The sequence below is a fragment of the Gymnoscopelus microlampas genome (genome assembly GCF_963454915.1).
Source record: "Gymnoscopelus microlampas genome assembly, chromosome: 11".
Taxonomy (NCBI): Eukaryota; Metazoa; Chordata; class Actinopteri; order Myctophiformes; family Myctophidae; genus Gymnoscopelus; species Gymnoscopelus microlampas.
This window is the reverse complement of record NC_139948.1, coordinates 52130899-52154882: the sequence shown is the minus strand read 5'-3', so window position 1 is coordinate 52154882 and position 23984 is coordinate 52130899. Positions and strand designations below refer to the sequence as shown.

The 23984-nt window shown below is 41.5% G+C and overlaps 1 protein-coding gene across 1 annotated transcript in view; it reads right to left on the bottom strand.

Moving 5' to 3' along the window:
* abat (4-aminobutyrate aminotransferase) overlaps positions 1-23984 on the bottom strand; it is an 81976-nt gene that overhangs the window by 23032 nt on the left and 34960 nt on the right. The window contains exons 2-5 of the mRNA XM_084072484.1: positions 14764-14944; positions 12045-12148; positions 11782-11811; positions 4319-4436 (exon numbers count right to left, since the gene is read on the bottom strand). Of these exons, the coding sequence (XP_083928610.1) occupies positions 4319-4436; positions 11782-11811; positions 12045-12148; positions 14764-14833 (322 nt within the window). The 5' untranslated portion in view covers positions 14834-14944. The remainder of the gene's footprint in view (positions 1-4318; positions 4437-11781; positions 11812-12044; positions 12149-14763; positions 14945-23984) is intronic.

Below are 23984 nucleotides of genomic sequence, written 5' to 3'. Positions count from 1 at the left end.
TAGCTATTTATGTAATTTGGTTGAACCTTATGTGCCAGGGCACACCCTTAGATCATCTGGCCAGGGTCTACTGGAAATTTATACGGCTAATTTGGTGACCAAAGGAGGTCGGGCCTTTTCTATTAAGGCCCCCAGACTTTGGAACAGCCTACCAGAGCAACTAAGGTTAACCAGATCATTAACGAGTTTTAAATCCCTGTTAAAAACCCACTTCTTCAGAATGGCCTTCTTAGCTCCCTGAGTTAAATGTTGTTTATTATTGCTCTGTTCTATTGTAAAATGTAATATATCACTGTTATTTCATTATTGTATTGTTGTTGTTGATTGCTGTTCTGATTGTTCAAGCACTTTGTAACTTTGTTTAAATAAGTGCTATACAAATAAAGTTTTATTATTATTATTATTATTACTTTCCGGCGAATATGAACACTTTCTTCACGTGACATTTAGTTTTTCTGTGCAGCTTAAATGTAGGGTAAGTGATCTTATTTTTGTTAAAACAAATGTTTTTTTGTTAAAAGGTTAAAGCACTATTTTCTGATTTATTTTGTTTAATAAAGAGCAGGAGAGACATGGAGACTCAAGTTACAGAACAAATGATACTATCAGAAAATAGAGCGATTTAACACATATTTTTACCAACAGAAATCACTTCCCCTGCCTTAACAAATTGAAGAGTGATTACAAACTTTTCATGAATAAGATGGAATACTGGTGGCTTATTCACACACACACACACACACACACACACACACACACACACACACACACACACACACACACACACACACACACACACACACACACACACACACACACACACACACACACACACACACACACACACACACACACAGTCAGTCAGTCAGGTAATTAACTGGAGGAGAGCAGATATGATGATGTGAGGGAGAGAGGACGACAGGAGATATGAACCTGGAAGCTAATCTAATCTCACTGGACCAGACTGGCAAGGTCTGTTTGTGACTGTGTGTGTGTGTGTGTGTGTGTGTGTGTGTGTGTGTGTGTGTGTGTGTGTGTGTGTGTGTGTGTGTGTGTGTGTGTGTGTGTGTGTGTGTGTGTGTGTGTGTGTGTGTGTGACAAAGTGACCTATCACACTGTCTTGATAGAGTCGGTTAATCAGAGTCTGATTTGGTGTTTGTAACAATGTTTGAGCGTCCAATTACTGTATGTCAGCCTCATTGCCATCTGGCCCTGTGTGTGTGTGTGTGTGTGTGTGCGTGCGTGCGTGCGTGCGTGCGTGCGTGCGTGCGTGCGTGCGTGCGTGCGTGCGTGCGTGTGTGTGTGTGCGTGCGTGCGTGTGCATGTGTGTGTGTGTGCTATGAGTGCATGCCTGTGGCCCTCTACAGCAGGAGGCTCATTAAAAAAGATGCAAAGATAAATTATATTTACATTAAACAGACAAAAAAACAGATTTGAATTGAGATACTGAATGATGACATACTGTAAAGAAGCACCAAGATCACGTGTGTGTACTTGCATGCGTGTGTGTGTGTGTGTGCGTGCGTGTGTGTGTGCGTGCGTGCGTGCGTGCGTGTCTGTGTGCGCGTGCGTGTGCGTGTGCGTGTGTCTGTGTGTGTGTGTGTGTGCGCGCGTGCATTTGTGCGCCACAGAATGTCGGCCTTCGTGACCGTCACACCAAATCTCAATCCGGTCGCCCAGGCAACCGTTGTGTTACTATGGCAGCACTTTACACTTCACAGAAAGTCTGCCGTTGCCACGTCGTCGACAGCAAATCAGAATGAGTGTTCATTCTGTTCTGTATGTGACTATGTATGTATGTGACTATGTATGTATGTGACTATGTATGTATGTGACTATGTATGTATGTGACTATGTATGTATGTGACTATGTATGTATGTGACTATGTATGTATGTGACTGTGTATGTATGTGCTGTATTGTATAATGGAAAAAAATAATAATATATATATTTAAATATATAAAGGCAATATATACAAATCTATCATTGTCTTTGTGCCTCCAGCACACAGAGTAGGTAGAGACCTTCATTTGACCTGCAATGCATCATCAAGTCTACAGCTATGACTGCAATCTAACCCCAAGTTCAAAATGTCTTCACAGCACAGGAAGAACTGCAAGAGCAGCAATACACACGCACACACACAGACACACACACACACACAGACACAGACACACACAGACACACACACACACACACACACACACACACACACACACACACACACACACACACACACACACACACACACACACACACACACACACACACACACACACACACACACACACACACACACACACACACACACACACACAGGAAGATCGATCAGTCCATTGGGTCCAGAATACAGCTGGCTCTGTAAAAAAGCTTCCATCCAAGCATTTTGCACCCCCCCCCCCCTCTAGTATCCCTCAAGGCAATAAACTACTGTATGCAGAGACCTTCCTTCCACCCGTATCATCGTGTGTTCCTTCCCTCCAACATTTCAGAGAGCGCCACACTCCAAGTCCATTATGCCAATGAGCGGCATATGTTTGGTCTCTCATGTGGTTAGACTCGGGTTCAAATCCCAGGGAGGACAAACATTAAAACTTATATTGCCGCTTTAATATATCTTATTTCCGCCACGTATAGTAGGCCTATGTCTGTCATTTTAAATAAAAAAATCACACCCAGTGTGAAGAGAGTGGTGCCTTTGAAAGCAGTGTTGGGAAAGTTCACTTAAAATATGAACTAGTTCAAAGTTCAGTTCACAAATTTCAAAATGAACTAGTTCAAAGTTCAGTTCATAATTCAAAATTTTGAACTAAAGTTCATGGTTCAAAAAATGAACTAGTTCAGTTCTTTTTCGTTCTTTTTTTCAATATATATTAGTGCGATTAATCGCATATTAATCGCATATTTTTTATTGGCTCAAACTTGAATGATGAACTGAAAAGCAGTGCATTGTATTGTATATGGAGCAGGATGCATCCAAATATATTATTTATTATTATTACTATACTTCTATTATTTATCCAATTCATTATAAAACCAATGTTATTTATTTAATTTTCTTATACATTATATCCTCTCTGGTGTTCATACATAAAGCACCCTATATTTATTATGTCCAGTGGTGTAAAGTAACTAAGCACATTTATTCAAGTACTGTACTTTATTTTTAATTATTTCAAAATTTTGAGTATTTGAGTTACTAGTTACTTTGTAGATTTTACAAATACATGAATCACTTCAGCCCTATTTAAGTTTTGGCTATTGGAAAATAGCCGATCTACAAGCTCACAACAGGTCACGGTGCGACATAGTGAGCTTGTAGATCTGCTATTTTCTAAAGATTTTCATTCATCTTGGGGGCGGGCTGGGGGCTTGTCAAAGTGAGTGTATGACACTGTTAACATCAAAAGCCAGGTGCAGAAGTCCACTTTTAATGCCAAAATAAAGTCGGGTCGGACGTCCAGACTACAATATGACGGTCATTCAGAGGTTCGGGGGCCGGGGCTACCGTCCTAAAGTCGGCTGTTAGGCTACGGTGCTACACAGCCACGTTGTTGTTGTGACATGATCCCAAACTCATTTCGCCATTCCGCGGTGTTTACTTATTAATTCAGCCCAGCTTCAAGTTAATTCTGTCGGCAGTGAAGCCAAGGAAACAACACCGATACTTTGGAAGAGACACAAGTCAACTTCCAAATGCTTGTGGCCGGGAAATGATCTTCGCAGAGCGGATAAAGTGTCAGCTCTTCGCCCTGGCCGAGTGGCCGTAAACTGTCTGTGCTGCTCGGACTCCGCGCTCGGCGCGCTGCGCAGATGAATGTTAGACACCGCCTTGCTTTTCTTTTTTGGGGCTGATGGTGCGTTCAAGGCGCCTCGGAAACACAGAATAGGATGAAATACAACATGACAAACCGATGTAACCATGGAAATTTGGGACACTCTTGAACGAAGTTGAACGAAGAGAGAACGCCGTTCACAAACGCCAGAATGAACGCGTTCACGATAACGTTCATCTAGCGGATATACAGTACGTTCAGTTCACGTTCGCCCAAAATATGAACGAGTTCATGAACGATCGTTCATTGAACGCGTTCAGGCACAACACTGTTTGAAAGTGTAACTGGTTGCATCCGCAACAATCAGCAACAATATGTTGTCACGTGACACGTGACAACATATTGTCACGTGTCGTTGTCAAGCTTGACCAATCAGCCGTGCTCAAACATACGGACGGACATACGGACACACGGACAAAGTCAAATGTAGGAGTGGTTGGCACCGCTCAAAAAGGTTTGATAAATAAATAGAACAACTCACCGATGGGAATGGAGGAGATCTGAGTGTAGACGTCCAGCATGCGGTTTCCGTCCACATCCACCAGGTAGTTCCCTCTGCTCTCCTCGTAGTTGCAGAAGAAGTTGATGGCCGCCACGTTCTGAGGAGGAGACACGCGTATGGAACTGTCAGTGACATGGAGGACGTGTCTCTGAACTCTGAGTGTCCACTTGTATTGCACACTCAAAATTATTGATTATTTCCATTTCTCAATACTTTAATACTCCACTAAGGCAGACATTTCACTTTTTATTCACTACAATTGTTTGACAGCTTTAAATTCTAGTTACTTACTAGTTACTACAGATTTTGATAATGAACAATTAATTAAATGCACAAGCTCACAACGAAAGCTCGCAAATCGGCTATTTTCGAATGGCCAAAGTAGGCAGAGTTCAATCAAGGATTTTGGATTGAATCTTCTGGACCCAAATAATCTAAATGGAATCGAACCGTGAAATACCAAAAGATTCAAACCCCTCCTGAATGGACACAATGGCAGCATGTACAGTAAAATGGTAAATGGTGCATTTATATAGCGCTTCTATCCGAAGCGCTTTACATTGATTGTGCCATTAACCCATTCAGACACACATTCATACACCGATGGAGGAGGAATGCTCCATCGGTTGGATGCAAGGCACCAACCTGCTCATCGGGAGCAATTATGGGTTCAGCGTCTTGCTAAAGGACACTTCAACACTAACTCTAGGGGAGCGCCCCAGCCCGGGATCGAACTGGGAACCTTTCGGTTTTCCAGTTCACTTCACCCGGCCACTCTACCCCTGAGCCACTGCCGCCCCAGTAAATATAGTCTTGCAGAAACAAGGCCACATGCTGGGGAACAGCACTGGTAGCTGACCAAACATTACTATGTGTTGCATTACATTACATCACAACTTCTGGAGCTTGATAAGGAATGCCTAAGGGAGGGTTCATTAAGCTACTTAAGTATTAAGTATGTATGGGAAGAGCTAACATTTCCTCTGAATTCCTGGGATTTTCTGAAGTAAAGTGAAGCGCTTCTCAGTTCAATCCTTTATCTTTTCAGTGGAGACTTTTCTTGAGAGTGAAAATGACTATTTCATGAATATTTTTTTGTTTTTGAATAATAACTATATTTCTTCTCCCTTCTCAGGGACAGGTTTAATCTGGAATCATGGCACCGTCGCCATTATTTATCACTCTGCCTTCTGCTGTCTCTCTACTCCATTTGTCTAAACAAAGCAAACACTGTGTAAAGAAAATAAATAAAGTCAAGTACATCATACAGATAATAACTCCATATCATAATGGAATGAGTATCTAAAAGCCATTTGTCAACCACTCTCTCCACAGCACCAGCACAACCACAAAAAAACAAAACAAGCGTCTGTATTTCACACAAGCTTTCATCTCTAATGATCCATGCATCTACAGCTGTTCATTACTGCTGATTGTCCACATAATGGCTCTAATAATACACCACAGTACTGGCATCACACATTACACACCTGTACCAACTGTCAACAACACGTAGAAGAAACTCAAACTGTCTTTTCCATTGTACAACGCACATTTACTGTATTCTAACCCTAAGATTACATGCAGTGACAATTACCCCGCCCGGGGAGGAGGGTGGTGGTGTGGGGGTATGGGGGTATGAGGGGGCGTTCGGGTAGGATGGGGTCAAACGGCCGAAGGGCATTTGTTTCTAGTTTGTCCTAATGGAAACAGATATAACTCATTTAAACCAGGAGCGCATCTGTGTAACCACCATACTTTGGCTATATAGCAGATATACAAGCTCATAGCGTGGCACAGAGTGCCACGCTATGAGCTTGTATATCTGCTATTTTAGAACAATCTTGAACATTTTTGCAAATCTTTGTTTTTTGAACTCAAATCTTTGCTTCTGGGGGGTCCCTGGAACAACATATTTTGATGGGGATCGGCGGCCAAAAACATATCATTTTGGTGGTCCTTGACAAGAAAAGGTTCGAGCTCCACTGATATAGAAACAATAGTTTTTCAGAAAAATGTAGACATTTGACAGTTATAAATGTTTGCTTTAAAACATATATATTCAAATATTTGCATTTCAATAGCAGATCTACAGTACAAGCTAATAGCTATGAGCTTGTAGATCTGCTATTTTTTAATAGCTAACAAAAAAAAATGACAGAGATGCGTTCCCGGATTGAATGGTATAATAACAGATAATGGTTGTTGTAGTACAGAGTACATGCCTTCCTGTTGACCTTACTGACGTAAATGTGCAGATACTGGGGTCAGAGAGACACGCACGCACTTTGATGTAGCTTCACCACACATTATATGTATCATTATGAGGACATGCCTCCTGGCGAAGGTTTGCGCTCTACTGAGCGCACCTTTCTAACTCACACTGCTTCACTGGAGAAACATAACAGATTAGACAGACCAACGCTCTGATATTACACATGATGCACATATCAGTGTTGTCGGGCAGAAACCTCTTATCTCCACATTCTAACTTGATCACACTACAGCAAGGGTCTTCAACAGGGGGTCCTGGACCCCCAGGGGGTCCTCAGAGTTAGCACAGGGGGTCCGCCAAATCTTTGTGTGATATGATTTTTCTTTTTACCCGTAACCACTTGAACCCTAGCATCGCTTTTCTGAGGAGAACTTTAGCCAAAAATAGCAGATCTACAAGCTCACAACGCCTCGCAGTGCGAGGCGTTGAGAGCTTGTAGATCTGCTATTTTTGGCAAAGAGGTATATAGGTGTAGAGGGAAAAAAAGAGCAGACCAAGTAAACAAAAAAAGTTTAATCCGAAACACAATTTTATACAATATAGGGGGGGTCCCTGCTTCATCTCTCTCTCAGCTAGGGGGTCCTTGGCCTGAAAACGTTGAAGACCCCTGTACTACAGTGTCACACAAAAGCATCAGAAGCAGCAGATCTACAAGCTCGAAACGCGTCGCTTCGCGCCACGTTTCGAGCTTGTAGATCTGCTGCTTTTGATGCCTTAGAATTTCAATCTTGAAAGGTAACAGTTTTGGACTTATGAGGTTTCCAGCCGACAGAGACAATATACAGTAATGTATGTGTGGGTACACGTGCACGTATTCAGTACTGTGTGTGTGGGTACACGTGCACGTATTCAGTACTGTGTGTGTGGGTACACGTGCACATATACAGTAATGTATGTGTGGGTTCACTGCAATGCTACAGACGATGACCATAATGCACTGCAACACTCACCAAATGTAGCCTACACTATACTGCACATCCCCCTCTGCATGCACGCACACACACACATACGCACGCACACACACACATACGCACGCACGCACACACAAACGCACGCACACACACACACATACGCACGCACACACACACATACGCACGCACGCACACACAAACACACGCACACACACACATACGCACACACACACACACATACGCACGCACACACACACATACGCACGCACGCACACACAAACGCACGCACACACAAACGCACGCACACACACACATACGCACACACACACACACACACACACACACACACACACACACACACACACACACACACACACACACACACACACACACCGTACATGCCTGTCCCCTCTCAAAGACACAGGACTGTACTCGCTGAAAAGAGAGTACATATACTGTCTCAACTACTATCACTTACTGAATATATGTAATTTATACAGTAATACACTATTAAGTTATGTATGCATGGTTTAAAGCTAAATAGAAACCTTAGTTTTTTTTAGGCCAATCTCAATTTGTGATTTGTGAAACTGAGTGTTTCTTAGCAATTAGCACAATATGTAGAATTATGATGTTTTGAATGTATTTTTGTAAACCTATGTTCTACAGTACATGCCCGTTGAAGAAATCACAGAATGAGGCTTTAACCTTTGCTTTTATGAAATATCCGAGACCATTGGGGTTTTATGGAAGATTCTTCTGAACATGCATTCTATAGCTAGTTTGACCAATTCAAACACTCTTTAATCTAATCTAATCTATTCTATTGCTAGTGCATAAAAGACTGCATGTTTTATGAACATTTAGGCCATACTGTTTGAATTACTAAACAACAGTCACTTTATTATTGTTTTATAAAGTAATTGCCAACTTTCAAACTGACATCCTTATTATTGGGCATATCAAAAGTATAAAAAGTATAAGATTTAAAAAAAATAGCTAAAACTGCATGAAAGCATACACCGCTTCGTATTGCAACACATTGTGAGCTTGTACAGTAGATCTGCTATTTCTGAATATAGGGATTAAGTGATTAAGGAAAGTTAACCCTTTAAGACCGGGAACTCATCTGTGTGTCATTTTAAGATTTATTTCGCTATTCAAAAATAGCAGATGAGCTTGTATATCTGCTATTTTTGAAAAATCGTGAAAAATTGTGCAAATCTTTTATTATATATATATTTTCAAGCGAACAGTTCTAACTCTGTTACAACTTCTGGGGGGTCCCTGGAACAAAATATGTTGAGATGGGGGTCCACGGCAAAATACATATAATTTTTGAGAACCACTGATATTATAGCAACATACATTTTTTTCAAAAAACCGTTAGGATTTAGAATACCCCAGAAGAAAAGATTTGAGTTACAAATGTTCGCTTTAAAAATAAATATATTCAAAGACCCACAATGATCCACGATTTTTCCAAAAAATAGCCAAAGAAATCTAAAATGACACTGTTGCGTCCCCGGATTGAATGGGTTGAAACACAGATCTACTGTAGCTGCAGAACGTCACAGAATTCTGCAACTTTAGGAAAGGAAAATCCTTGTCCTTGTGTAACCCTGACATGCTGCCAAACATGCAGTATCTCCACTGCAACACTGTGTGAGAGCTGCACCCAGTACTCTCTGCTCCTTTACTTAAGTACAAGTACCCAATACCACCATGTAGAAATACTCTGTTACAAGAAACAGCAGGACTTTTATCCTGTATCCTATCCTTTATTCCAAACGTATTGGCATTAATATATACAATACCAAAGTAAAAGTACTAAAATGTTTCAAAATGTGTCAGCAGTAACTACTAATAACTAGAGTATTCAAATAATTGTAGTGGAGTACAAAAAAGTCCAATATTTGCTTCTGGGATGTAGTGGAGAGAAGTATAAAGTATAAAAAAAGTAAGAGTAAAGTAAAAGTGCCTCAGAATTGTACCTTAAGAACGAGTTCGCCCCCTTCAATCTTCATATAAGTGCTCCTGTGGACACCTCAGAAACCTGCCTACCAGTGACATCATCGACGATCGCAAATCCAAACTAATAGAAACGACATGCTTTCTACTCCTGTAAAGTTAGCATGCTGTGATGGAAGCCATTGTTCTCACGCGTTTCTGAAGTGTCCACAGCCCTCATCTGAGACGCATATAGAGTAGATGTATTTGTTGTTGAGCACTAGTGAGGACCAGTGTTGATTTCACCGACTAAAACTATGACGAAAAATGTTCGTCGTCTACCTTTCCTCACTGACGACAACTAAAAAAAAAACAAAGCTAAGCTATGATGACTAAAACTAAGACTAAATATATTGACAATTTCGTCAACAAATAAAAACTAGACTAAGATGTTAGTGAGGGATCTAGTGGAGAAGAGATCCAGTAGAACTAAAAGACAAGTCATTTTATGTTTGGTTGCGCTCGGGTGTTGCGCTCTGAAAATAGCCGATCTACAAGCTCACAACGCGTCGCGCTGCGACGCGTTGTGAGCTTGTAGATCTGCTATTTTCAGCACGCAGCCAAGTGTAAATCAGGCATCACGACGCCATCAAGGCACCGCCAAAATACATTTTAGTCGACTAAATCAACTGTATATATTTAGTCGACTATAATCTTATGATATTTAGTCGACTAAAACTAAAACATTTCAGATGACTAAAATGTGACTTAAACTAAACGTAATTTTATTCAAAGGACTATGTGACTAAAACTAAATAAAAATGTGCTGTCAAAATCAACACTGGTGAGGACCAATTATATTGAAAATGGGTGAAGTCATCCTTTGAGTAACGTACTTGAGTAAATAAATATACTTGGTTACATTCCACCAGTGGCTGCAGGCTACACCATACTACTACTGCTGCTGCTGCTGCTGCCTCTACAAGCTGAGTCAGCACAACAAGTCTGGCTGGGGTTCAAATCCTGATAAAACCATCAGATCCTGTAAATAACAATGATGCAGCGTGACGACACTGCAGTGTTGATTTTGACAGAAAATTTTGCTTCAGTTTTAGTCATAGTCTTTTGAATACAATTCGATTTAGTTTTAGTCATATTTTAGTCATCTGAATGTTTTAATTTTGGTCTAGTTTCGTCGACTAAATTTCATAAGATTATAGTCGACTACCGGTAAATCTACAGTTGATTTAGTCGACTAAAATGTTTTTTTGGCGGTGCCTTGATGGCAAAATATAGCTTGATGGCAAAATATAGCTTGATGGCAAAATATAGCTTGATGGCAAAATATAGCTTGATGGCAAAATATATAGCTTGATTGCAAAATATAGCAAAATAGCAGATCTACAAGCTCACAACGCGTCGCGCTTATGAGCTTGTACAGTAGATCTGCTATTTTCAGAGCACAACACCCGAGCGCAACCAAACATAAAATGACTTGTCTTTTAGTTCTACTGGATCTCTTCTCCACTAGATCCCTCACTAACATTTTAGTCTAGTTTCTATTTGTTGACGAAAGTATATTCAGTATATTTATTTATATATATATATATATATATATATATATATATATATATATATATATATATATATATATATATATATATATGTATATATATACATATACATACATATATACATATATATATATATATATATATATATATATATATATATATATATATATATATATATATATATATATATATATATATATATATATATATATATATATGTATATATATACATATACATACATATATACATATATATATATATATATATATATATATATATATATATATACATATATGTATATATATATATATATATATATATATATATGTATATATATATATATATATATCATAGTTTTAGTCATCGTAGTTTAGTTTTATTTAGTTTTTATTTAGTTTTCGTCAGTGAAAAAAAGTAGTCGATGAACATTTTTCATCATAGTTTTAGTCGGCGAAATCAACACTGGCTACAAGAGAGAACAGGCTACAAGAAAATGAGGCAGCACAGCGTCTGGCTGGGGTTCAAATCCTGATAAAACCATCAGATACTGTGAATAAAAGTGATGCAGCGTGACAACACTGCACCTCCACTCTCTGCTTTCAGCTTCAGCTAAAGACTCATTGTCACTCCTAGAGCTCAACATAGAAAACTATAAAACACCAAGATGAACACATCATGCATGTACATTCATGCTAAAACCGGTCCATTTACACACTCCCTTTGTGTCTTACCTGGATCTCACCCAATTGTTTAGTCAGCGCCTGAGGGAGGTAAATGCAGAGACAGACAGACAGACAGATAGACAGACAGACAGACAGACAGACAGACAGACAGACAGGCAGACAGACAGTATTGAGTTTCTAATTAAGATCAACCTTGAAAGGCAAATGTACAGTATCGAGCGTGTGTGTGTGTGTGTGTGTGTGTGTGTGTGTGTGTGTGTGTGTGTGTGTGTGTGTGTGTGTGCGTGTGCGTGTGCGTGTGTGTGCGTTACCTGTGACCGTGGCCCAGGGACCATCGTCTTCATGGAGGGACCATCGTACTCGGCTGAGTAATCCATCTGAACCTTAGGGGCCACCTTACTGACATATCTGGAGGCTGGAGGGAGGAGGGGGGGGGGGGGGGGGGCGCAGGATGTGTCAATGAATAAACATGCTCTCATGAACATATCGTCTGAAAGGTAACAGTTTTAGACATAATGAGGTTTCCACCAGACAGAGACGGTATGAGCGTGCACACACAGCAATCAGCCTGATTCAGTACAAACACCTGGAAGCAGAGAGGAATGAAGCTGAAAACTAATCCTGTCTGATTGTGATGACCTCACAGCTTCTCCGGAGACCTCTGCTGTTCCCTCCAGAAATGTTCATCAGAGACATTCAGTCTCTGTCTGTTATAACACAACGTCCCAATTAACAGTAACACGCCTGAGGGGAACAGGGCCTAATTTAACCACTTAACCCATTCCATCCAGGAAAGCAGCTGTGTCATTTTTAGATTTCTTTGGCTATTCAAGAATAGCAGATTTACAAGCTCATAGCGTGGCACCGAGTGATAGAATACAAGAACGGCTAAGGGCGAGCGGTCCGCGAAAAGAAAATGGGGGCGAGTGTGTTTTGGGGCGAGCATTCCGGTTACCACCTGAACAATGCGGAGGAATGTGACTTAAATATGATTTGCAAACATCTGTTTCCATGTGGGGTTTATTTTGCTGTTCAGACTGAATAAAAACAATGTGACTCCAATCTGGATATACAGTAGGACACACATCAGATCTGAGCTGGATTTGGGCTGTCAGTCAGTCTGAACAGGGCCTTATTGTCAATTTCAATTCAATTCAAATGAGCTTCACTGGCATGAGAAAACATACGTTTACATTGCCAAAGCTAGTGTCAAAACATAATAAAAACAATTTAAGAAAAGACATGGGGGAAAGTATGTAGGCTACAGTTGGAGGGGGTACAGCGTTGTGTTGAACAGAGATATGTCACAATGCAACGTCATACATGCTGGCATGGGTATAAACACTAGGTGTAATGTAACTAAGTACAAGTCCTTAAGACAAACAAGACAAGATTAAGATAAACATAAATTAGTTAAAAAAGTTAGTAGCCTAGTCCTTAGGGTTGTTATTATTATTATTATTATTCCATTGGCTAACCTTCTTTTATAACAACAGATCACAAACCTTATTATCATGTACTGTACAACGCATCGCAGCGAGTGAGCTTGTAGATCTGCTATTTTTGGCTAAAGTTCTCCTCAGAAAAGGGATTATAGGGTTCAAGTGGTTAATGTAAAAAAAGAAAAATCCTATCACGCAAAGATTTGACCCCTCCCCCCCTGTAGTAAGTCTGAGGACCCCCTAGGGGTCCCGGAGCCACCTGTTGAAGACCCCTGCTGTACAGTGTACAGTAACAGGATCCACGCCTGTCTAAACAGACAGACAGCCAGACAGACCAATAGGAAGAGGTCTGTGTGGTGGTGTGTGTGTGTGTGTGTGTGTGTCTGGATCTAACCAGAGTAGAAGGTATAGTGTAGATCATTGACTAGGAGGTACAGCAGACCCTCCAGAGAGGAAGTCACGTTCCCCTTGGCCCCACACACACACACACACACACACACACACACACACACACACACACACACACACACACACACACACACACACACACACACACACACACACAATGACCTTTAAAAAATCCTACTGGTGTTTCTGCACATTTACTAGAAATCACCTGTTACATCACTGCTTTATTCCTTTTTTGTTTGTTTTCCTTTTAATATATGTTACATATTATATTATCGTTATTATTATTATTATTATTATTTTATTGTTGATGTTGCCATGAGGAATCAGAACACAATATGTTTTACTCTTATGTATCTGTGCACACAATGTTACATTAAAAAACCTTGAACACTTTGCTCACCAGAATCCCACACTTTTCTTTTCTTTTATTAAATAATTAACTGATTTCCCAGAGCCTTTAATTGAAACTTCCAGTTGATAAAACTTAAATTGTTCTTAAATTGTTCTGCTTCTCTGGACAATATTCACGTCGGCATGAAGAAGCCACGGACACGGTCATTTCATTTGCAAAACATTTGTTTCTCCTGCAACTATTTAGGTTAGATTTATCAACTTTTAACTACATTATCAAGCAATGAAAACGTACAGTAATTTTACGACAAAATGAAATAAAGGTGACATAATGTTCACTGCGCTGCATAAGCAATGACAACGCAATGTTACGTAACTTATCTTGAGCAAGCTTCATATCTCTGCAAATTGGTTTACTGGAAGGTTTGAAAAAACATTTTTTTTAAATGGTATGTTTGGTAAAAAAATTAAATGGATCCAGCTACAAATGTATTTCTTTAAAAAAAAAATATTGACCACCAAGGTGACGTTTCAAAGCTAAGGCTTTGGAGCTGGATCCAGCATGCAGACTCTGTTCTCCTTCAGTATTTGTCTATAACTCAGCACCTGGTCTTTTTTTATGTTATTTTGGATGTGCGTGCTTTATTCACTGACTGTTTGCATGCTTAGTAAAATGGTGGACTACAGTGTACAGTAGGTGATTTGTAGTCAATGAGCTGAAACTTGCAAACAACAACATGTGTGTATTTAGCTGCAGGTCACCTACAGTGAGTCTTGCCTTGGGGGGGGGGGGGGGGGTGGAGGTATGGAGGTACGGTGGAGTTACCTGGAGCAGAGAGACGGAGGTTGTTGGGCAGACAGAAGGCCAGCTGTCGACTGAGCAGTGAGGACGCCATGGCTCCGGGAGAGAGACTACCACACCAAGGGACGCAGTGAGAGAGAGAGAGAGAGAGGACAGGAGAGGCACCGACAGTCCTCGAGTTCCACTGTCTTCTTCACCACGTCAGCTAGACACACAGGAGAGAGACGAGTCCACAATACATTATATAGTAGAGAGAGAGAGAGAGAGAGAGAGAGAGACTTTAGACTCTAGATTCATCATTCATCAACACACGTGACCTGAGATAACCTTCGGCGTGCTGTTGAACTTGAAGTGTGGGAGCTTTAGTTGTAACACAGTGTGTTGTTGTTATCTCCACCAGGAGATCATGTTTTCACCCCTTTGTGTGTCTGTCTGTGTTTGTGTCTGTCTGTGTGTGTGTCTGTCTACAGCTAATCTCACATACCACTATGTCGATAAGCTTCATATGTATGGTGCACAGCGCTAACAGGAGGACAGGGACCTCCGATTCTTAGATATCTTTCAAACGGGTCAAAAGGGTTTGTGTACACGTTTAATTGCAGAGCAATCGTCCCTCCAGGCTATGAGAGAAGCCCCCCGTCCCGCTACTAACTACCCAATCGTGACGCTCCTCTCCCTCTGGCTTATGGGATGTACTAGCAGAACGAGTCAATCGTAGACATCGGAGTTCGCCGGTGCCAGCGCCGATGACAACAGGTAAGCACCCGGCCACTGCTATACGTATTACGTCATCTCATCCCTGCACACCACTGAAGGCTGTGAGGCAGAGAGGTCATCGAGGAACTTGCAGGAGATTTTTTTCTACAGTCAACTAAAAGACAACGTGAAGTATTGGAATGTATTGCCCATAAGCACCGACATGCCTCATGTAGATCAACTGGGAATATTTATTTGTGCGCTGAATGATGCATCTTTAGTTTGTATTTGTTTTTAGTTTAGTTCGGTCATTTATGTGATAACATAATATTTACATTTCATTGGGTAATACAAAAAATGTAACACATTTCTGACCGAAAAGGTATAGGCTGAAACCATTGGACTACCCTTTTACCCAAGAGAAAGAGGAAAAACTGTCAAAAAAGCTTTGTGTAGCAAAATCCTGAAAAAAGGTTCAATGCCCACTGGCCATTGTCCATTGTTCAGGCTTTTGCTACGCAAAAGTAATCCAAACGGTTACTGTTATTACAGCCTAATGAACTCAACCATTAGCAATTTGACGGTATTTTGTCTTAAAATAATATTTTACGTGACCTACCCTGTCACACTAAAGGTGCTCAAACATTCCTTAATCCTTTCAATACGTCTATTGGACTATATTTATGAATGACACAATTCCAATTTGTCCCTGTATGATTCAGACCATTACTCATCGCCGTAGAGTTCCAGTTCTGCTGACGTTCGCCCACCTGAGCGCCGTCATTACTTATAATTATGCACTGTCACTTACAGTACCAGTGAATGTAGGTACAGTAGATATGCTGGGAGTTCGTGTGCAACTGTGCACATCGATGACATTTCCAAAGGCTGCCCGCCCTGCGGCCAACTGGACCTTTACACCATTTATTAGCAGAGTTTCAAAGTGTGATACAGTGATTAATAACTGCTACATTATGAGACCAAACACCTTCACTACAGAGGAACAAGAGTTAATGAACCGGGCAGCAATGCCCACACATTCAACCTCATTCACAATGTGCATATTATAAGATTTCATCTTAACAACTTTTTATTATACCCTAGCCTAGACTTAGTAAACTGGACCTGAGTTGACTCTGTACTTGGACCGCTTTTTTTCCCGTCTACACCAAATGTCTTGTGAGCTTGTAGATCAGCACTTTTTACAGGGTGGCTTGAAAAGCCAGCCTGTCTATAAACAGACCTGTACCCAGTCATCACTTCTCGACACTTTGTCCTCGTTGGCTGCATGGCCTTGGTAAGAGGCGCACCCACACGCACCCACACGCACACGCACACACACACACACACAACACACACACACACACACACACACACACACACACACACACACACACACACACACACACACACACACACACACACACAGACTAAAGGCCAGACTAAAGGCCTTTGCAGACAGGGTGTGATTAGTCAATCAGTTTTAACCGCATGCGAAAAGACGCAAAAATCGAACTGGGTTCAATTGGAATCTCCTCACCGCACGGTAAATTGGGAGCCGGTGTGCATGAGGTCATTGAGAACCATGTGTTCATTTAAAAAAAGTATATTATTATCCGTTTTTTCCTTTTTTTTTTTGCACTGGCAGATTGGTCTGGTCCCAGGCTAGCACTTCTTTTCTTTATATTGGTAGCCACAGTGTAAATGACAGTTAAATGTCAGTCGTGTTTGATTATTGTTCCCCTCAGAATATGAATACTGGGGTTCAAGTGGTTAAAAGAAGACAGTAAGGCACTGATGTTGCTACCTGTAGCTCCTCAGGTTAGATTCATGTTCCACAGCCTATAGGTGTAACTTTAAAGAGTACTTAAGAAAGTTTCTATACAGTATTGGCATTCTTCATTCACTTTCTCATCTTAAAGGGATAGTTCACCCGCACAATGATTTGTTTTCCTATGGATTAGTCACTCCATGTAGACTTGAATTCATGGATATTTTTTTATTTTTGTCTCATTCCTAAGACAATAATTTGATGACCAGCAGCGGTTCCGGTAGGAGACACACAGAGTCTCCTTTGTGTCTCCTACCAGAACCGCTGCCTACCGATCCGCTGGTCATCAAATTATTGTCTTAGCAATAAATGTCTACAGTAGCACAACATTGTCATGGGCTAAATAAACTAGCATGTTGTTCAAAAGAGGTTTCTTTTTTTTTTTTGCGTGTGAGAGCGGCTGACCCGCTCACCCGCAGCCCGCATAATTGCCTCTGAAATCCTAACTCGACCACCCGCGCCGCGGGTTGACCCGCGGGTTACGGGTCGGCCCGCTCATCACTAACAGAGCACTACTACTGAGAGCTGTAAACATGTCAGACAATAATTTACAAGCACACCAACAGGCTGGACAACAGTAGGTTAAAGGGACAACAGTAGGTTAAAGGGACGATAACCCTGAAACAGTTCACTAGGTTCATTGTAAATAAATGTCCTTTGGTAGTAAATTAAATATTACAATATTGCCTCTGCCTACTGTACTAGTATGAGGATTATGTATGAGTATGGCTCCTGGCAGCTGTTCATTAAACAGCTCATCTTGCCTTCGCTGAGCATTTATATCTCCACAGTGACTCAGTGCCCAGCAGAGATGTTGGTCTGTTCATAAGACTGTTACCTAGGTTGGCAGACCTCAAGGACCATACCAGTGTTATTGCATCACGTTTTTACAATTACATGATTGATGTCCAAATGATGTCACTTCAAAGCCACTGGTATTTCAGACTGGTATCGTCATTTTACAAACAATCTCCAGCCCTCTAAATGTGCATACAGACATATACTGTATTTTCTGCTAATGAAATCTAAAGGCCTACTTTACTGTAGCAATCAGTGGTGGAAAAAGTACTCAAATTCTTTAATAGTCCAGAATTAAAAATTGACTTGAGTAAAAGTACCAAAGTATTGGCATCAAAATGTACTTAAAGTACCAAAAGTAAAAAAACGTTGTGAGCTTGTAGATCGGCTATTTTCAAATAGCCTAGGTATAAAATAGGGCTAAAGTGGTTAATTTGTATGTTTTATAATATAATAATTTATATCTGAAAAGTAACTAAAGTTTTCAAATAATTGTAGTGGAGTAAAAGCACAATATTTGCCTCTGAGATGTAGTGGAGTAGAAGTAAAAGTATTGGAAATTGGAAAAACCCGGTACTTGTACTAGGTAAAGTACAAATACCTCAAGTTTGTACTTAAGTACATGTACTTAGTTACTTTCCATCACTGGCAATCACCACTACACTAAAGCTCAAAGGTGGACGAGAACCACCACTATGTCAAACACAAGGCCACAGCATAATGATGGGATGACATTGACCTCCCACGGTATGACAGGGTACTGCATAGAATTAGACCGGGGTCAAGGGTCAAGGTCAGTCTACTGCTGATAAAGTCTCTGCGGTCAGTTATTGATGTTTGGCAGCTGTTGGGCAACCGTTTGATATCGTTCTGATATCTATAGCAGCTGTTTGAACACCTCTACTGTACAACTTCACTTTATACTGTACCTCTATTGCATTGGTTCTCAAAGTGGGGTCCGGGGACCCCCAGGGGTCCTGGGGGGGGGGGGGGGGTTCCAGGGGGTCCCCAGCAAAATGTGTTAATATAGAATCAACATAATCTTAACCACTTTAAACTTGTATACTTTGGGCTATTCAAAAATATCAGATCTACAAGCTCATAGTGCGGCACCGAGTGCCGCACTATGAGCTTGTAGATCTGATATTTTTGAAAAATCATGAAAATGTGTGCAAATCTTTGAATATATACAGTATATATATTTTAAAGCAAGCATGTGTAACTCAAATCTTTGCTTCTGGGGGGTCCCTGGAACAAAATATATAGGGATGGAGGGTCCGTGGTCAAATACATGGGGGTCCTTGACATGAAAAAGTTTGAGAACTACTGCTCTATTGTACCACTTCAGTCAACGGGGACTTCCAGTCTATTCCCATCTGAGCCTCATTGACTTCCATTATAACATTTAAGTTAAATAAAACATTAATAAATAATAATTTGGCAGCTTCACCCAGTTAAGTGTCAGGGACACATCGACACATCGCTGGCTTCATATGGAATCGAACCTGGGACAGCCGGGAAGTCCGTCTGCCCGGGCGGGGCTCTCTAACCATTCAGCTATGGCCACCCAATTACGACAAAAGGCAACACGTGGAGCAGGTCTATTTGGTTTCATTTTGCACTCTCAAGAGCTAAATTATTGTTAAACATCTGCATTACTTCATTAAATAATTGTTATTTTGATCAACGTTTGCCTGTTGTCTCTCCTATGGAACCAACATCAATACATCATGGATGGAAAGGACAAAATCATATCCAACTATAACAAAATATTCTAAGTCTTGGGTCTGAGTCTGAGTCTAAATCTCATCAAATGGTGGTTCTGTGGCTCAAATGCAGAATAAATAATGGACCGAAAAGGGTTGAAAACCACTGCTGTAGAGCTCAACACCCTGATGGATAGGAGGGAGTGGAGGGCAGGAGGATCCAGGAGTACAGAGTTGGTGTCGGCTAGTCGGCACCCTCGCATCGCATAGTACATACATGGGCCACATGCGGCCCCCACCTTCACTTATATGCGGCCTTCAGTTTAACATCAGAATACTGATAAATTATTGATTTCAGCTGTTATGATTCCAAACATGACCCGCTTTAATTACTTCAGTCTATATATTAGTAGCTTAATGACTAGTATTACAATTCTATTGTCTTTTTTATATCCAATGTATTTGTATTTAAGTTCATAAAGTTAACATATTAAAGTAAAGAGTTGGGGGCTGATGGCAGGTGTTATTATAAGTACTGGGGGCTGATGGTAGGTGTTATTATAAGTACTGGGGGCTGATGGTAGGTGTGACCCTTTTCATATCAAGGTCCATTATTTATTCGGCATTTGAGCCACGGACCACCGTTGAGATTGATGAGATTTAGACTCTCAGACCCAAAACTTACGACGTGTGTGTGTGTGTGTGTGTGTGTGTGTGTGTGTGTGTGTGTGTGTGTGTGTGTGTGCACGCAACTACAAGAATCTATTAATTCTTGATTCAGACACACATTAGCCAATCTCTGATACACTGTACATTATTGTCAATCATTAGTAAAATCACTGGTAAAAAGAGGACAGCAAAAAAAAACGCAGAGCAAGTCATCGTTAACCCATTCAATCCGGGAGAGCATCTCTGTCACTTTAGATTTCTTTTGCTATTATAGAAAAAAAAATTAACTCAAATCTTGGCTTCTGGGGGGGTCCCTGGAACAAAATATTTTGAGATGGGGGGTCCGTGGACAAATACATATCATATTGGGGGTCCTTGACATGAAAAAAGTTTGAGAACAACTGATATTAGCTTATTAGGAATTAAATCCCCAAAAGCAAAGATTTGAGTTAAAAATGTTCGCTTTAAAAAACATCCTATACACATAGTATGTTCAAAGATTTGCACACATTTTCACAAAATAGCAGATCTACAAGCTCATAGCGCGGCACTCGGTGCCGCGCTATGAGCTTGTAGATCTGCTATTTTTGAATAGTCCAAAGTATATAAAATAATGGTTACGGCTAAAAAGAAAAATCTAAAATGACACAGTAGTACAGAACGCGTTCTGGGATTGAAAGGGTTAATGTCTGAAAAACACAAATGAATCAAAAAGCAGAGATAGCAAACAGCTGCTCAGCGTCTGGCTTATCATCAACAGCAACCTGTGGACCTCGTCTGTCTGTCATCCTCCATTACTATTCATTCACTCTTTCTTTCTTTCTTTAGCCGCCACACAAAGAGAAGCTCTTATTCTAGGGGGGGGGGGGCGGGTCGACCCCCCCACACACACACTTATCGTCTCTGTCAGGTGGAAACCCTGTATGACCAAAAACTGTTACTTTTCAGGATTTCAGGATTGAAAAGTAACAGATCTACAAGCTGGAAACGCAGCGCCAAGGTGTATCTGTGGATCTGCTGCTTTTTGATGCTTCTGCCTGACGCTGTAGTTATTATGATCAGGTAGGGCGTTCATTAAAAAAAAGAAAACATAAAAAAAGTTAAAATATGGAGATAGGAGTTTTCTGCCCGACAACAAGGTTATGTAATCCTGGCGGTGCAAACAGGAAAATTCCAGACAGCGAGCGGCTAGCTTCTATTCAGCCCAGAAGAGAAGCCCTCACACACACACACACACACACACACACACACACACACACACACACACACACACACACACACACACACACACACACACACACACACACACACACACACACACACACACACACACTCACACTCACACACACTCACTCCCCCCCCCCCCCCCCCCCCCCATCTCTTCACAGGCAGCACCTCATTGACTGGATGAAACTGGTTCTGAGTACGAGCGTTACACAAGACTGCATCTCCATACGCCTCTGGCAGAGAGAGAGAGAGAGAGAGAGAGAGAGAGAGAGAGAGAGAGAGAGAGAGAGAGAGAGAGAGAGAGGCAGAGAGAGAGAGAGAGTAGAGAGAGAGAGAGAGAGAAAAGAGGGGGGAGGGTGATGAGAGAGGAACAGAGAAAGAGAGACGTTCAGATGGAGTGATAGATTGATGGAGCGATAGTTGAGATGGATTGATAGAATGGAGTGATAAATTGATGGATTGATAGAATGGAGTGATAAATTGATGGAGTGATAAATTGATGGAGTGATAGAATGGGGTGATAGATTGATGGAGTGATAGTAGAGATGGAGTGATGGGGGAACCAAAATGAAAAAGCTTTGTATGTGGAGACCCCTAAAGATGCATGTTGCCGTCTCCATGCCTGCATACAAATACATATTTAACAGCCCTATTATTTAATAGGGAAAATAATCGATCTACAAGCCCACAAAGTGTTGCAAAAAAAAAGGGTCCCTCCCCCCCGACCGACCCACACTGTTCTAACAGACCCACACTGTTCTAACAGACCCACACTGTTCTGACCGACCCACACTGTTCTGACCGACCCACACTGTTCTAACCGACCCACACTGTTCTAACCGGCCCACACTGTTCTAACCGACCCACACCGTTCTAACCGACCCACAACGTTCTGACCGACCCACACCGTTCTAACCGACCCACACTGTTCTGACCGACCCACACTGTTCTAACCGACCCACACTGTTCTAACCGACCCACACTGTTCTGTTCTAACCCGACCCACACTGTTCTAACCGACCCCACACTGTTCTAACCGACCCACACTGTTCTAACCAACCCACACTGTCCTAACCGACCCACACTGTTCTGACCGACCCACACTGTTCTAACCGACCCACACTGTTCTGACCGACCCACACTGTTCTAACCGACCCACACTGTTCTGTTCTAACCCGACCCACACTGTTCTAACCGACCCCACACTGTTCTAACCGACCCACACTGTTCTGACCGACCCACACTGTTCTAACCGACCCACACTGTTCTGACCGACCCACACTGTTCTAACCGACCCACACTGTTCTGACCGACCCACACTGTTCTAACCGACCCACACTGTTCTAACCGACCCACACTGTTCTAACCGACCCACACTGTTCTAACCGACCCACACTGTTCTAACCCTGACCCACACTGTTCTAACCGACACACACTGTTCTAACCGACCCACACTGTTCTAACCCTAACCCACACTGTTCTAACCGACCCACACTGTTCTGACCGACCCACACTGTTCTGACCGACCCACACCGTTCTAACCGACCCACACTGTTCTAACCCTAACCCACACTGTTCTAACCGACCCACACTGTTCTGACCGACCCACACTGTTCTGACCGACCCACACCGTTCTAACCGACCCACACTGTTCTAACCGACCCACACTGTTCTAACCGACACACACTGTTCTAACCGACCCACACTGTTCTAACCGACCCCACACTGTTCTAACCCTGACCCACACTGTTCTAACCGACCCACACTGTTCTAACCGACCCACACTGTTCTGACCGACCCACACTGTTCTAACCGACCCACACCGTTCTAACCGGACTCGATGGAATCAGGGGAACGAGGAACATGAGGAGCATCATCATCATCATCATCATCATCATCATCAGAGGAGGAGGAGGAGGAGGAGGACAACGTCAGACTTATCTCCTAAATCTCAACGGTTTTCTGAAAAACGTATGTTTCTATATCAGTGGTGTTCAATCTTTTTCATGTCAAGGACCCCCAAAAGTATATGTATTTGGCCGCTGACCCCCATCAAAATATATTAGGGTTGTCCGATATTGGCTTTTTTACCGATAACCGATATACCGATATTGTCAAACTCTTAATTACCGATACCGATATCAACCGATACCGATATATGCGGGGATTATTGTGATTAGGGTAAGCTCAAATTTCATATCACACACACCATATACAGTAAGAACTACTGTAAATTATTTAAAAAAAACCAAAAAAAAAACGATACCGATATTTTCCGATTTTTATGCTAATATCGGCCGATAATATCGGGAGGCCGA